Here is a 17926-nt window from a genome sequence, read left to right on the forward strand (position 1 = left end):
CTTTGATAAAGGAAACCTTTGATGAGAAGACACGGGAAAGACAACACGTTATTAAAAACACCTCGTAATGAATTAATCAGCCTGCGCTCACTGAGTGTTTCTGAGGAGGCGGGTCCATGTGTTTGTCCACTGAGTGACAGCCCAGGGAAGGATTGGTGCCAAAAGACTTCTTCATATCTGATGTTAAATGTGGTTCCTGTATCCTCCTCTGTGGCATTTCCTTCCTTGTTGTCTCATTCCCATGATATACTAGCAGAAAGTATGAGGAGAAATAACTCATCAAAATTTTTCAACTTCACTGAGGTAAGAGAGATACTAACAAACCCTTTTTTAACTGAAAGAAAAACATTAAAATACAGAAGTCAGTGATGTTTGTGGCCTAGAAGTCTTGGTTATTTTTAAATTTTTTACAATAGTGTCACAATAGATTTATACAAATAAACAAGTGTTTTCTGGTGATTGTTCTGATCACACTTTGATTTATTGCTCTGTGTTTTGTTTGAATTAAGTCACAATATCAAATGCAGATGAATAGTGAGATACAACGTTTTTCTCTTTATACTTTAGATTAAACAAGAGACTTTTCACAAATATTGAAAGTTTTATTCAAAAACAACCCTAATTGTCAGTCATTTCTGCGTCTAAATCTTTGTGATTTCTGTGTCTATACCTTTGTGAGATCTGCGTCTATATCTTTGTGATTTCTGCGACTAAATCTTTGTAATTTCTGCGTCTAAATCTTTGTGATTTCTGCGTCTATATCTTTGTGATTTCTGCGTCTATATCTTTGTGATTTCTGCGTCTAAATCTTTGTGATTTCTGCGTCTAAATCTTTGATTTATGCGTCTATACCTTTGTGATTTCTGCATCTAAATCTTTGTGATTTCTGCGTCTATACCTTTTGTGATTTCCTAGTCTAAATCTTTGTTATTTCTGCGTCTAAATCTTTGTGATTTCCGAGTCTAAATCTTTGTGATTTCTGCGTCTATACCTTTTGTGATTTCTGCGTCTATACCTTTGTGAGATCTGCGTCTATATCTTTGTGATTTCTGCGTCTATACCTTTGTGATTTCTGTTACTAAATCTTTGTGATTTCTGCGTCTAAATATTTGTGATTTCTGCGTCTAAATCTTTGTGATTTCCGAGTCTAAATCTTTGTGATTTCTCCGTCTATACCTTTTGTGATTTCTGCGTCTAAATCTTTGTGATTGCTGCGTCTATATCTTTGTGATTTCTGCGTCTAAATCTTTGTGATTTCCGAGTCTAAATCTTTGTGATTTCTGCATCTATACCTTTTGTGATTTCTGCATCTAAATCTTTGTGATTTCCGAGTCTAAATCTTTGTGATTTCTGTCTCTATACCTTTGTGATTTCTGCATCTATATCTTTGTGATTTCTGCATCTATAACGTTTGTGATTTCTGCGTCTAAATTGTTGTGATTTCTCAACTATACCTTTGTGATTTCTGAGAAGAGAAATCCACTAATAACAAAGAGAGAGTGAACGTTTGTGACAGTGAAAATCTGTCTCTTGTGCTAACAGCTTATTAGAAGGTGGAACTCTGGAGCAGATAAAGAGATAAGGTCACAGGATGCAGCAGAAAACAAGCACTGTTGTCTTGTTCTTGCCCCTCAACATTGCTGACGCTCAATGACAGCTGCCCGCAGAGCTAAAGCCCAAAATGTCATCTCACTGTGAGAGCGTCAGGAGCCACAATCAGATAAACCTTTTAAAAAGTAGAAGCCACGTGGGCTTTCATCAGGGGTTTCTGCAAAATCTGTTGTAGCTTTCAAATCTCCAATATTTTTGGACTATTCAAGGAGGTTGACTTTCCTTCGATCTAAAAAGGCGTCTGATATCTAAAAAGAGTTTTATTTATAGAGCAAAGAAAAAGAGAATGTGCTGACAACAGGTTAACCAGGAAAAAGAATTAGCTTTTTCACAATTGATGAAGCCTCATTTGATTTGTTTACCAGATCAAACTGTACACAAAATGAAATGATGTCTGCTTCACAACCCTGGTCTAAACCCTGGTCTTTTTCTGTCCGTCTCTTCTGCAAAAACCAGAGACAGTGGGACATTTCGGAGCAGGCCTCCAGCACTGAGCCTGTGCAGGACACAGATGTCAGGTGTGCTGTGAAGCGGCTCTTCTCGGGCACCCTGCAGCTGCCCAGGCTGTCCTGCAGACCGTCCATGCAGGACAAACCAGAGGTTGCTCCTCCTCTGCACCGCACCATCAAACACTCCCGGAGCCTAGGGACGCTGACCAGCTGCATCACACAGAACTTGTGAGTCCCTGATTTTTTTTATTATCATCATCATCCATGTCCAAGTTGCAGATACAGAGGAGCTCAAGAGAATCAAATATTTTCTTTGTCCCCTTGTCTGTGAATTAGATCTTGTTTTTTTTTGGAACGGGCTTTGTAATTGATTCATAATTGAATTGCTAAGTCATTCTGGTAATTGATTAATTGGCTTGAATCTGCTCTAAATTGTGTCTCCTGTGAATTTCTGAATCTCATGATGATGATGATGATGATTATTACGATGATGATGGTGACTGTTTCTAGTGTCACTCTCTGCTTGCTCTATGACACACTGCTGATTCAGGATCAGACAAGTCATGTTCTTGCAATTTTTCCCACATCGTCACTGAAGCATGTGTGTGTGTGTGTGTGTGCGTGCGCGCATGTGCGTGTGTGTGTGCGTCACACGTTTTAGGGAATGCAAACAGACCTGGTTGACGATAGGTAATGCATGTCAGAGGAGATCAGATATGCCTGCGTTCTGGACAAGGACACAGTTCTATCCACACTGTTTGTGTTTTATTCTTGAACAGTTAAGAAAAGTTTGTTTCATTCAGAAAATGTTGGGGTAAAGGGCTCATAAGAATTATACGAAAAAAAAAAAAAACCCACAAAGAAAACGATGTTTTAAGAACATATGAGTTTGATAAAAATAAATAAGGCAGGTGTAATTGATAATGTATGTATTGTATAATATAATGATAATATGTATATTTAATATTTCATCTTGCACATTGATCACTTTTAATATGCCGATAGTTAAGATTCTACAGGTGAGAAACTGTGATGATTTCACAATAAAACAAATCTTTATAATTTCAAGTCTTTAACTGCACAAATTCAGATACATCATAGTAATACACTGTATAACTGTGAAGTTACAATAAGTAGTTCATTCACACTCACTAAGTTACTTACTAAGTTTACTATTTTACAATACAGTATCTAGGACACAGTATTTTACTGTAAATATACACTGAGTAGTTTCCTTTGAAAATAATGCAACTAGTAGCCAGTGAATTTACAGTCCAATCATTAACTAATATATAATATATATAATATAATATATCCCATAGATGTTTCTGCAGCAACACTGACACACAGCAGTCTCTTCATTTGGTTGTGTTGTGTGTCAGAGGAGAGGACCCTGTGTGTGTGTGTGTGTGTGTGTGTGTGTGTGTGTGTCTGTTTACACACTGATAGTGCAAATTTGATGCAGCGCCATAAGTCGTTTATGGGGAGCTTGTCAAACTGGTCATTTTGTGTCATAGTATTCATACAGTCATGTCTGTAAAATGTGCTTAAAAACAAACACATTTCATGGACTCATGAAGTCAAGGTTGACAGTGAGGTGTCTCTGTGTCTCCCCCCTCACAGGTATTAACTGTGACATTAAAATACTGTCTCTGACATTTAATTATGGTACAGTTTACTCTCTCTACTGTAAGTTTGTTTTCCATATTTGGGACATTTTGCTTTGCAACCACTGTGACTACTGAAGTAGAAGTAGAAGTAGCAGTAGAGATCTAGCATGTGAGAAATACTGACACCTAATGGTGAAACTGAGGATTGCTTCCCCCACTCAACCTTCTCTTACCATAGCATGTCAGGGAACTGTGAAGGCTTCTGCTTTAGGCAAGGCCCAAACAACTTTTAATTTAAAGCAAATATACAAACACACTGTACATATGTGTGTATATATATGTATATATGTATATATATACACAACTTCTGCCAATAAACCGTCCCAAATGTTACACACAGGACCTGTAAGGCAACACAGAAATGGAGGAAAATGAACGTGACACAGAACAGGATCACCGTGAACAGGAGGAGTTGCTCGTGCCTTCGTAACAGAAGTGCCTCCTGTCACAAAGTTTGGGGATGAAAAGTGTGACATGGACCAGAAAACTGGGCTTTACAACGTATGCTGCAGCGCAGGATCTTGAACAGACTCAAACTGAACGCTGACATTAATCAACGTTTCTTTTTAAACAGTGTAAGGAGAGACCATAAGACCAAAAAAAGAAAAGAAAAGAAAGGACAGTGGGATGTTGAAAACAACCCCACACTCGGGTGTTTCAAGAGACTTCTGCATGTGACACGACATTTAAAAAAAAGGAGGCAACAGTTGCTGTTGCAACCCGCATCTGCAAAGACGTGGCCTCCATTCACACTGATGAAGGAGAAGAGATGACCTGATTTCGATTGGGATACAAGTGTGATGACAAAGAGCAAATTCTGATTATTAGAAGAGGAGATAACAAAGGAAGGTTGGAGAACTGATATTTCATCTCATTAAAAAAACATACTGGACTAAAATGCACATGAGTTTCCACCTGGCAAGAGACGTCTGCCCACACCAGGTGTGAACATAGTGAGGATATGTTGTCCTGGGATGTGTCCCCTTGTCTGTCTTCCTGTCCTCTTTGGATTATGGATACAGTTTTTTGAGAAACCTCCATAGATGAGGCTCAAATTGAAATCATTTCAATCACAGAAGTCTCAGTGTAGGTTTGGCCAATGACATAAAAGATACCACTTTATCTGTAGGATAGTGCAGAATTAAATATTTGGTTTTGACTCGTCGGTCACTTAAATACATATTCTTACTTGTCACAATCACGTATAATTCCGGTGAATTGTGGACAGTTAGTGTTGTCATAGGTCTGTTGACCGTGTCTCTGTCTGTCCCCTCGCTCTCTAAGCTGCACAGCAAACAGCACTCGTCCCAGTTGGTGTATTTACATTTGTTTTTGCTGTTTAAATTCTAACAGCTGTGAAATGGACAAACAATGACATCGCGTGTCTTTGGTCTCTTAATTCTCTTAATTCTCTTGACTCTGTCTCTCTTTCTTCTTCTTGTTGTTGAGGCAGAGAGGATGTGATGACTTCAAATAAATGTCTTACATAAATAAACATTTAGTAAAACATTAACTTTGATTACATTTGCTGAGGTTTTATTTTTATTGTGTCCATGAATAGATTCAGTAACAGAGTTATTCCTGGAGGACTAATCAGTCGGCACGGATCCAGATCTTTGGTTCTTGTGGGCTGCACCTGGCCCACAGACCTCTTCCCTGTGTTATAGAGTACACATATTGCTATATAGTGGCTTTGTATGCCATGTTTGTCTTGTAGTATTATTATTATTATTAGCCACTTGGGGGCAGCAGCACAAGCTATAAACACCATGTTGACATAGTCCATCTCTGATTGAGCACAAATGTGTATATTTACAGCTCATCTGATTGATTCTGATAGATCTCTTGCCTTTGCAGCAAGAAGACCCAGGTGTGTGACCCCGGTTAGAATAAGGGCCTTTCTGCATGGAGTTTGCATGTTCTCCAGGTTTGTGCGTGGGGTTTTCTCCGGGTTCTCTGGCTCCAAAAACATGCAATATGGGGATTAGGTCAATTGGACACTCTAAATTAACCGTATAGGTGTGAGAGGGGATAGTTGAGATTGACACAGCGCCCCGTGCAACCCCTATGTGGAGGAATAAAGCTGTAGAGTACGGATGGATGGATATGCACAGCTCACATGATGGTTAGTACCGTTCAAATCCTGTTTAACATAGAAGTTTTCTATGTGGAGTTTGCATGGATTTGCTCCTGGAGCTTCAGCAAAGACCTGCAGATATGACGTGATGTTATCTGGAGTCTCTGAACTGAGAGTGGAGGTGAATGTTGGTGTTATGTGTCTTTTTATATTTTTTTATATTTTCATTATCGACAATGAATAATGAATATACAGCTTTAAAATATGACTTTTGCAGAATTTATGCCTAAATCTAAAGCCTGAACGGCAAACCTGTGAATCAATGACTGTCAAAGTGGAAACTAGTAGCACGTTGTGTCATGGAAGTTATTTCACTCATGGACTTAAGGTCATATCCGGTGTTGAACACTGATATGTCCAGGTCCTGTGAGACATGCCTTGGTGACGATACTCTGACTTTAATGTCACTAGTTTACGTCCACAGTGGTGGTGAAACTGCTGCTGCTGCTGCTCCAGAACACATACAGCACAGTAGCTACGAGCATATATCCATACAAAGAATCTTTCAAGCCTGCTCTCCCTACCAGCTGTTGGTCATAGGTTCAGTCCTGTGTCAGATGCTCCAGCTCCCTAGGTTATTTCGGTTTCCCCAGACTTCGTCGGTGTTCATAGCTGTGAGTCGTGTATCACAGGAGGACCTTTTCTCATTCTCTCTCTCTCTCTCTCTCTCTCTGTAACGATAAACAAAGCACTCGGGTGGGGCTGAAGATGATGTTGCCTGTAGACATAGATAGAGAGCGCCATCGTGACAGCACCATGCTCTCTATAGCTTTTATCTACCTCTACTTTTTATAGTCAGAGGCCCTTCATGTGACTCTTCCTGGTAAGCTCAGAGCATGTGAAAGGCAAAGAGAGACTGTCTCTCAGGAAATAGGCAGCTCAACAACAAACAGCACCTCAGGGAATAGAGGAAAAGCCTTACTGTGCAAAGTCGGCAGGAGTGAGAGTAAGTAAGAGTGTAGGAGTGATGAGTTGGAGGGCCAGGCCCGGCGACCGCTTAATGTTTATACAGCAGGAACGTAGAGGGGAAGTAATTATGAAACAATATGTTCAGTAAGATTAGGAATGAAGGAAAGAGGACGGCAGAGAACTGGAGAGAAACTGAAGGAGGTGATCTGTCATGTTTCTCCTCCCTGTAAATCAGACGTCCATATTTAGTTGGAGAGAGGGAAGGCCTAGCAATAATGTAAACACAGCCTGGGAGAGGGAGGGAGGCGGAGAGAGTACATCAACACTAATGTTCCTGTCTATTGCCCAGTCTGACAGTTTGGTCTGAAGGAAGAGACTATTAGGTTTCAAATAAAGATGAAAAATGTGACATAGAGGTTATTTCTTTGGAGTTTTTTTTTTCTTCCTCTCTCTTTTTTTGGATTTTAAAGGCAGTTTATTTGTGAGTTTTAACAGGCAGGAGGAAAATTCACCTAGATTTGGAATAGAAAAATCAGGACGGATCCCAAAAGCATATGTCATGTCACAAATACATCACGTACAGTTTATTTGAGAGGAGCAGGGGAAACAAAAAAAAAAGACATTTCCTTGGACCAAAAGTACCAAGACAGAGCAAGAAAAGGAACCATCTGTGACTCTCTGTTCACCATGAATGATCTGCACACAGAGAGCTCTGAGGAAGAGCGCTCTGACGTTGAGGAGAGGCCACAGGGAAGAAGGATGACCAGGCTTCCAGTCATTCAACTCATGCCCAGGTCCATAGCAGGCTCACCGGGAGGATCTCCACGGATCTCGCCCAGGGATTCCCCTCGCGGGTCTCCTCGAAACTCCCCAGTTCTCTTCAGGAAGATGATGATGAATCGCAGCATCAACCTCCAGAGACGCCGCTTCACTCTCGCCCACACGCCCAGGTAGAGTCCACGCTGTTGAGATGATGATGATGATGGCAAAGAAGACAGGGCTTCATATTTCACCATACTCAGCGCTGTGCTCCAATCTCAATATTACATCTCCATATTCCAAATACAGATGTATTTGTTACCGTGATCTTTGATAGTAAATATGTGTGGAATGCCTTAGAACTTAGATCTACAAATGCTTACCTGAGCTTTCTTTTGAGCTTAAATCCGATCACGCAATACTTTTTAATATCACAATATTATGGCTGATAAATGATATCTCGATATTTTTCGGCTATATCTCCATATAGGACGTATATGGGGATATAAAGCTGCACACAGGTCATTTGTGCTTCTTAAAGAGTGAGGATGACAATAAAATCCTAGTAATACCTGGTTTATTTCCTTGGCTTTATAATGTTGAACGAAGGATATTTGGATATATGGTCAAATGCATCTATGACATGAAATAATTAGGCTTATATAATTATTTTGCTTCCATATATGCAATGCAATGGCCTTTAAAACCAGGAAATGTCATCACAGATACCTTTATAATTTAAAATCTAAAACCACATCTTGTCTCATGTCACCATATATATATAATTAAGGATTTATTGTGCGTCCCTAACAGACCAGGGATTATTTTCTTTCTCTTTCTGTCTTTTATAAAAGTTCTATTTCGTGTTACAGTGCGTCTGTTTGTGCTCTTGACACAGGAGACGCTTCATGTCTCATGGCCAGCAGTCACTCCGTTTATCTTTGGCGTACGTTTGTGCAGGAAAGGGAGGCCTTTCACACCAGAGAAGTGGTCGCCCTTAAGCCTGTGTTATGAAATTGATCCTGGCCACAAGATGTTCATGATCTGCCGCATTTCAGCCCAAACTGACTGAACCACCTGAGGCAATGCGACGTGCTCCGGGGGGAAAATCTGCTCAATTAAAACCTCTCATTGTCAGGATGTGAGAGGTGCTGTTTGTACCCGCTATAAATGGAAGAGGTGATTATCTCAAAGATTAGACAGCAGTTGCAGGATTAGTCTCTTTTGGTATTCTGCCCATTTATGTATTTATGAGTACATTTAATGAGCTAATTGCCCACAGCAGATGTTTAATGACAAGACAAAGTCTATAGTCAGAAATGGAAATGAGCTGTTTAGTGTAGGTTTAGTGCTTCGTTTCCTACGAGGGGAGAGTGTTTATTTTCCACAGGTTACCTGTCCGTTTGTTTTTCCACTTCTCTGTCAGCGACAAACCAACCATTTTTTAATATCCAAACAACAGTGACACACACACACACACACACCTCTCGCATCGGTGTCTTTGTGTCATTTATTTCATATACATTCTTCTCACCCTGGATATTGGCTGTTTGCTGTTGTTTGTCGAGAGCACAGCTGTGTCGCTGTGAGCCACACGGTGGCACCTGGTGATATAGCTTTTGCTTTTATGAGCCCGTAATTCCAACGCTCATTAAACATTTACATGGCAAACTTATGTCAAGGCAGGAGTCATATGATCAATTAAAGCACACTCCAAGTCCTTAACTTGTTGAAAGACGGGGCCTTCATACTGTATGTGGACGGATATAGTAACAGAGACGTACTGTATATTCTTTTTTTCTTTAAAGCCATCTGTAGGTTTCTTTAAATGAAGCGCCTGTTGTGGAAAGTTGCTGTAAAATCAATATCGACACACATCTCTTTGTCAGTGTATAAACCCTTCAGTCGTCAACACATACTCACTTAGATGGAAGTATAAGCAGTTCTTGGGTTGTTACAAGGTGTTTTCAACTTGCAGATGCGATGTTAGGTCACGTTCACCCCTGTGAAATAAAATTAAAAGCTGGGGAGATTTACAGCCAATGCTGTAAAACCCTACGCTGCTTTTATTGGCACAAAAACATACCAAAATAAGCCATTAGCAACCTTGTTTACAGGTTAATGCACCTTTAATAAACATGGAAGATCCTTGTTTTCTAGGATTTACTGTATTGTCCTGCTTGATTCTGGATGTCTGAGAGTATATAGTCATGGAGATTTCAAAGCTCGGTCAGGAATGCGAGATCATTGCGCGATAGCGTGGACGTTCAACATGTCAGTGCTTTTATTATACAGCTCTGAGGTCGAGCCATTAAGACGTGTCCCTCTGCCGTGTATGTGCAGCGTCCCATAATGTCAGGGCTGAAATACATGGACGGGGATGAGTTATTGCAGGATGACTGGCAACGAGTAGGAATTAAACAAACTGGAGGTCCAGCGGAAAATAAACGTCGCAGGCAGTTCAGATATAGAACATAGCTGCAAAGTTATTTTCACTTTGTGTCCACATTGATTTAAGCCTCTGTTTCCACTCCACAGAAATCATGTCAAATTGACTTTTCGTGGAAATAGTTTTTGTAAAAGCCGGGCTTTGGTCGAAAAAAGTCAGTTTTGACTATGGTTTTTGTCCTGATGTGATTTTCTCGGCTGTTAGAGCTTAAATAAACATTATAATTAGTACTTTGATTCATGTATATGCTCATCTGTAGATTGGAATTTTTGGAAATACATATACTGCACATGCAACTACATGATCTGAAGTCATTTGGCAACACAGATATGACAGAAACTGTGTTAAAACATGCTAATGTAATGTATTTAAAGGATATTATTAGTGATATTATTGATATAATCTATACGAAATCACATTGTGCTCATATAATTCTGTAACATTTCTAGTAGTAGAGTAGTTTTTGAATGTTTCTGCTCCACATGCGAGTTGTGGAGCTGGAGCCAATCCCAGTGTCCAATTAACCTAATCCCTATAATCTGCGTGTTTTTGGACTGTGGGAGGAAGTAGGAACCAAACAAACAGGAAGAACATGTTAACTTAACATACTCCACACACTCCTTGGTCCATCTGGTATCAAACTGGTGACCAATGTCAGGCACTGGAAGGTTTTTTTTAATCAATTTTCAGATTGAATATATTGTAAGTGTACTGAAGTATAATTCCCAGCCTGAGTTAAGTGTGTGTTCTATGTTAAAAATGAAAGCACTCATTTTACAGATGGAAATCAACCTTGCATTTCCAATTTTGGCCACCAGAGGCCACTATGTTGCGAGGCTGTGGCAGGACAGTTATTGGCAGGAAGTTGTGGTTCAGTTTCTGTGATGTTTACCAGTGGAAGAAGAGTTTTGACTCTGTGAGAAACGTTTTTTAGGTTCTGGCCAGTGAGGTGAAGCTGCTGAGAAACATCATTAGTCTCTGTCGCCTAAAAAAAAGTATAATTATGCAGATAAACCCAAAAAGCCATAATTGGTCTCATTATTTATTACATTTAAATAGTGTTAGTTACTTTAGTGTAACATTAATAACCTTGGATGCTATTGCATCATTAAAAAAAAGTTTGATTTTACTATTATTACAACTATTATTGTCTTCAGTATTTTCACAGTCACACATTTGTTAACACCGGAGACGGCGTTCTATGAATCAGCTGGATTATAGTGTGGCATGAGAGTAGAACTCAATTTGAAAAGATGAAAATTGACAAAAAGCTCTGATGCTCACATGCAATATTGAAGTATTGATTGACCGGTATGCGCGTGCTGCTGCAGTCTGGCATGGGAGCAGACTGTTGACACGAAAACACACAAGTTTGCACACGATCACTGCAAAAAAGAAGAAGTGTGTTTTATCTTCTTTCACTTTACCTCTAATCCAACAACTGTCCAGAATGAAAAGACCGTTATTCTCTGTAATCTCTCTCACTCTCGCTCACTTTCTTCCTCTTTCAACTGTTGGGCAAGTTACAAACAAAGTTATGTATTGCTCCTTTAAATAAGTAGTAATAGTACTTTATCTGTTTTTCTTCTTGTTATATTACTGGACAACAATCAAAAAGTGATCGACAACTTCCTGAATTCACTTTATTTCATCAGAAGTTAGCCGACAAACTGCAGACGTGCAAACAAAACACAAAAACAAACTGTCATATTTGATGACATGTTTTCTGCATATTCCTTTCTTGCGACCTGCCACACATACACCACACCATAAGATACAAACTAAAGGACAAAAGAAATACCTGTAACGCAGTCACTCAGCTTTACCCAACCTTTAGTCATTTTAAACGGGTAATATTATACCCTATTTCTCCAAGTTAACCTAGTTCCCTGGTGTCCTAATGAACATGTCTGTGACATGCTTTGGTCAAAATACCATAAGGATGAAGCACCACAGCAGTTCAATCACTCTGCCAAAACAGCCCTGTTCAGAACGCTCTGTTTAGTAGCATCTCTTTAGGTCCACCTTAAAAATAGGTACAACGAAACTTAAGGGACAGGAAATGACATCAGCCACAGAGGCTACTGGGAGCTAACAGCAGTTAGCATTTAGAAAAGTGATCATTTGCAGGCTCTAGCAGGCACATTGCTGTCATATATAACATGTATCCATTGGACAGAGAAATCCTCTGAGGCTGGAAGCTTGTGTAGAACTCTGTGCTGCACTGTGGAGCCAAGAATAGAACTTTTCACTGACTTTGGGTTTTCGGATACCGTTGCCCTCGCCTGCACTCTCGCGGAGCTCCGTGAGACAATAATTCCAGGAATTTAGCGCATTGTGACGTCCCAGTGAGTGCGGAAGTCAACATTGCGTGTTTTATCTCCTGTACTTAGACTGAGGAGGACCACAAAAACATGAGTGACTCATCTTTTTTCACGCTTTGTCGACTGGTAGGGCCTCCAGAGTCCCAAATATAAGGATTTAAATGATTAAAAAGTTGATTTCACATTATATGTCCCCTTTATAAAGTTACTAAAGTAATATATAAAGTAAGTAATACGTTACTGCCCAACTTCCTCTCTTCCACTCTCATATCTCATCTCTGAACCAACCCAGCAGCACCCACCCCTCCACAGTCTCTCTCTCTCTCTCTCTCTCTCTCTCTCTCTGTGACTCCCTCTCTCTCTCAGGGGAGGTAGTGTTGTTGTTTGTTGTTTTAAACCAGAGTTTGGTCCCACTGCTCTCAGGAGAGAAGAGGAGGAGAGAGAGTAGAAGTCTTGTTATGGCCCGCTGACAGGGACGACCTGGGACAGCCCACTCCAGGGAGCATCTGATGGGATTATAACACTCTTTCCATCCCACTTTTTTTTCCCCCCCCACTAAGAATAACCCAGTGTTGTCGGCTGTGCAGCCTCACAGAATGGACAGCTCTATGTCACTGTTGTTGTTGGACTTGTTTTTTTTTTTCTTTAAAGAAAGACAGACACATGTCCAGGGCTGATTGTTGAGGAATTTGGCTTTGCTCGCAGCTCATTTGGAGGATTTCAGACTGACTGTTGACCTGCTTCGGAGTACGAGAACACACAGACACATGCACAAGAGAGGCGTTTCATGCTGGCACGTCCGTGATGGAGAGCTGGAAGGAGAATGAGTGAGGAACGATGAGCCCCAGATGAGCGCTGACGGCTGAAAAACCATCCTTGAATTGTTTTGATTTGATTTTGGCACCGCTGTCAGTGAGATGACATACTACACAACTACACAACTAAAACTAAACTCTTTGCCTTTTTAGGCTGTCCACACACACACAAAGTCAAACACCCCCACATACACACACTCTAGCTTAGCTCTGAACCAACAAAAACAAACACACATAGTCTTATCTTCAGGACCAAAGGCTGATCTGATGTGTAGTATGTAATAAATACAGCAGGCCTCGCTCTCTGTTCCCTGTCGTTCACACTCCTGCCAGGTGCAGCCAACAAGACTCTGCACTGATTTCTCCTTTTCCAGCATCTGTCGTTCTTGGACCTGTTTTTCCTGCACCGTCCTCTCAAAGGGATCTCTCCTCTCGCGAGCGCAGATAATGTGAAGGAATTTTTTCTGGACATCGCTCGTCTCTCGTTCGCGACAGCATGGGGATTTTTGTTGCACCGCACGCGTCAACTTTGTGCATTTCCCACCTCCCAAAGCTGCTCCTTTGACATTTCTCTGCACTGCCCTTTAGCTATTTATTTATTTATTCATTCATTCATTCATTCATTCACGATATAAAAATGATGAGCAAAGACTTGCGCTTCTCGAGGAAGATGCATGGCAACTTCTCCACTCGTAGACACTCCTGCATCGGGTATGTATGTGTGACTTTTGTCTCAATGGCTTCATGATGCTGCGTTTGTATTGGAAGTTGTGCTCATGCGAGAGCCTCAAATATAGTTGTCTGACACAGTAAAAGTATGGCATGGGTTTGGACAGTGCAGGCCTCGGGGTGGCATGATGGATCAATGGATCTGTCCACCGATATCGCTCCTTGGGGGGAGGGTGCATGCACCAAGTAGAGGCATCTGTGTTCGGCACGGTGTGACTGTCATGTGGTCCTCCAACTTTGTTTTGTTTTCACACAAGCAGACTGAAGAAACAGTGACACATTGCTGACAATTATCCATGAGAGCTGCAGAACATGAGACACATCTCACCACTGTTTTCTATCTAAGAATCACAACTGAGGAAAATTAGGTAGTGTGGCAAATGTTTTTTTTTTTTGTTTTTTTTTTGCCGAAAAGCTGGTGTGAATGTTTGACTCAAGTGCAAGAAAAAAAAACATCAAATTTACTACAGCTCTCATCCCTGCAGCGGAGTTTGTTACGTAAAAGACTAAAAACAGAGACTCGATATATACAAAAAACAAAAGAGGACAGAAATGGGAAGACATTGCATATACTGTACATATGTTCATAAAGAATATCTTCTTCCTTACATTAAAGAGGGATTCAGGTTTAGTGTTCAGTATAGCTAAGTTCTCTGAACTCTGGGCATAAGGCATGTGCCTCGCCTGTGTCATTTGTCCTCCTCCAGCCATGAGCCTGATTGAATCATATGAGGAGATCAAAGCAGGAGATTTTAGACCACAGCCAGAAATACTGCACTACAGAACAGAACAAGCCTCTATTCTCCTCTTACCTGATTTGTGCCTCGCAACTTCTCAGATGGATAAAAAAAAAAAAGTGCTGAGACATAGTCGCTCTTGAATTAGAATGATTAGATTTATTGTTTTTTTCACTCGAGGCACCAAACCAGAACTGTTATTTGTGTAATATCACTGTGTTACAACAATGTGTTTGGATGTAAAAGGTCACACTTTATGTTACAGTACAGTAACAACATAGTAATAAGTTATAGGAGATAATATCATGGAAATCTTATCATCTTATTTTCCAATGCAATTTCCAACTTGATAATTGTGTGGTAATACAGCGATACTATTCCAGTAATACCAGGTTATGGTAACACTTTAGATTAGGGAACACATATTCACCATTAACTAGGTGCTTACTAACATAAGTAGCATATTAGCCCTTTATTAGTAAATATTAAGCACATATTAACATCTTATGTAGGAAAAATCTTAATTAATGTCGTAATAGAGGTTATGTAGAATAAGGTGCTTAATGATTACTAATAAAGGACTAGTAAGCTACTTATTTATGTTAGTAAGCACCTAGTTAAAGGTGAATATGTGTTCCCAGGTTATATTTTGGTTACTATAGGTCACCATACCTGCATAAAAACTGTGCTTGTTATGTTTTGAATCAAACATTCACCATTGTTTTGGCCAAGCGATTACTTGCTGATTACTACAGAAACAAGACAGCATTATTATAATATCAAGTCCTTATTACAACAGCTACTACCATACTATTATCCTGCCGTGAAATAAAGAGTTACCATCAAAAGTAATAAAAATAAAAGACGTTTTTAGACTACGCTATGTTATTCTTTAGCCAAAACAAAACATAATCCTAAACCTTAATCATAAGCTGTTAATTCCTAACCCTAGCCCTTAACCTAATCACAATTAACTACTTAGCCCTAATCATAACTAGCTCTTCAGAAATTAGGTTATGGCTCATTAGAAGCAAGTTTTGGTCTCCATTAGGACGACTGGTCCTGACGTGAGGTCCCACACACACACACACACACACACACACACACACACACACACACACACACACACACACACACACACACACACACACACACACACACACACACACACACACACACACACAAACACACACACACACTGACACATACAAAGCAGTCTCTTGTATTTCAGATGTGTCCGTCACAATAGAGACAGCTCTTACCCTCTTCTCTTGTACTAAGAGTACCAGGGCACTATTCTCCCTACCTTATGACTCCCCACACACACACACACGCGCGCACACACACGCACACACACACACATGCTTCTCAACAATGCTTTTTATGGCTCCTCTGGCAGCGTGGTGTACTTTAAAACAGCACAGCGTCAGTGCATTTGGCCCAATATGGCTGCAGAGGAGAGCTCTCAGTGGTTATCAGGAGGAGATAGTCAGTGCTGCGCTGACGGTTTGAGAAGATGTCGTTTATGTGAAGTAGACAGAGAGCGACAGACGCAACAGCTGAGTGACTGGAAAACGGAGATAATTTAGACAAAGTGGCTAAAGGCACAGATGAGAGGGTGGTGAAGACGTGATAGAGCGGATGAGCGTTGAGATAGGGCTGCTTTTAGCACCGCGTTTGGAAGAGAGAGGGTTAGACTGAGAGACAGTTCGACGACTATTTCACTGATGTGGACGACAAACAACAAGTGTCAAGGGTATTTTCTTGATTTCATAGTCAGTTTATCAAGTCTGCACAGACAGGAACTACAACTGTAGTTCAAGTCACAAAAGTCATGGTTTAGTAAATGTTTTGTATTCATGTGTTTATCCTTATAGTCATGGCAACCACTTGGCAACCACCACGTGATATGTATATATCAACTATATGACAAGTTTGTCAGATAGTAAAGTAAATGGGAACACGGCTGACGATCGAAATGACTGTTTCTGTATATTACCTCCTTATTTTTGTTCTATACGACGACAAAAAAAAGTGTCAAGTGAGGCCAACCAACCAAAGGGCAACAGTGTCAATGTCAGAGGTCCCATTATAGCTGCCAACCCCCTCCCAAAGAACACCCAGATTAGTCAATAGGGCCTGTGTGGCTGTGGTGGACTGGCTGCTGTGTGCGTCACTGCTGTACTCCATATTTTCAGCATGACTGATTTCCCCAATTGCCTCCAGAGCCTCATCGATTCCTGAGGCTGGCAGCAACAGCATCCCGACACAGCACTAATGCTGCTGAAAATCAAAATGAACAGCTCCACTGTATGAGCCAGTGGACAGTAATGAAGCATCTTTGCTTCGGCCGAACCTCATAGAGACTGTGGCGGCAGTAAGAGTGTCAATTCAAGAGGGAATTAAAGGTGTAGGTATTTCTCTATATCATCAACAGAGTGGAGACGCTGCCACTTTAACCTGTAAAATTATAATAGTTGGTCCAAAGGGTCTGATACAAGATACAACTCAGTTTGATGATATGGCACCAAGTCATAATGTAGATTATCTCTCCGTATGTATAGATAGAAAAATAGATTACACACATACTATATTAAACTATAAAGTGGAACTTGAATTGCAAGTAGGCATCACAAAATGACTTTTTTGTGAGGCCAACGTTTATCGTCTGGAAGGAAATTGGATCTGCAGCTGGTATCAAGATGCAAATGCAAGACATGTAAAAAAATTCAAAACAGCAGAGTAAATAAACACGCTGTCGTATTTGCTTGCTAAATTAAATATGGAGAAAATCCTGTTCAGCGCTGGGTTCAACAGTAGCAGCAGTGAAAGGGCGACTGTTCCCTGTAACCACTAGAGGGGGAAGCTGACTAAGTTATAATCAGAGAGTGAGGGCGACTGCCTGTTCAGGAAAAACAAAACAACTATTGTATGTATTGTCTTCATAGAATCCAACTTTATTTTTTCTAAAAAATGGAAACTTGACACCAAATCTCAGCTTTGAAGTGCAGGATTTAACTTTCAGTGTCTGTCTTTCCTCAGATATCCATGTGTGTGTGTGTGTGTCCAGGTGTAATTTGTGTTGTGAGGAAAAAGTCACATTATTGGACTTGTCTTCAAAGATTTGAGATTTCTCAAAAGGTTGTAGTTATTAATGAATTTAAGGAGGCATTGATCGCTCTAATAAACCTTAACCCATGTTAAGATCAACATTAAGGCTGAACTGAGGTCAGTTAAAAAGTCGTAAATCTATTTTCACTGTGTGGCGTGTTAACAGCAGCAGCAGCAGCAGCAAAAACTTGGCTAAGGTTAGACCCCTTAAGTCATAAATGTGTGT

The 17926-nt window shown here is 40.4% G+C and overlaps 1 protein-coding gene across 1 annotated transcript in view; it reads left to right on the forward strand.

The window, feature by feature from the left end:
• Positions 1-261: 261 nt before the first annotated feature.
• LOC310926888 (3',5'-cyclic-AMP phosphodiesterase 4C-like) overlaps positions 262-17926 on the forward strand; it is a gene marked incomplete at its 5' end in the record, with an annotated part of 53424 nt that continues 35759 nt past the window's right edge. Inside the window, 2 exons of the mRNA XM_083889095.1 lie at positions 262-303; positions 2068-2288. Coding sequence (XP_083745221.1) covers positions 262-303; positions 2068-2288 — 263 coding nt within the window. The remainder of the gene's footprint in view (positions 304-2067; positions 2289-17926) is intronic.

Source organism: Microchirus variegatus, assembly GCF_963457635.1.
Source record: "Microchirus variegatus genome assembly, chromosome: 5".
Classification (NCBI taxonomy): Eukaryota; Metazoa; Chordata; class Actinopteri; order Pleuronectiformes; family Soleidae; genus Microchirus; species Microchirus variegatus.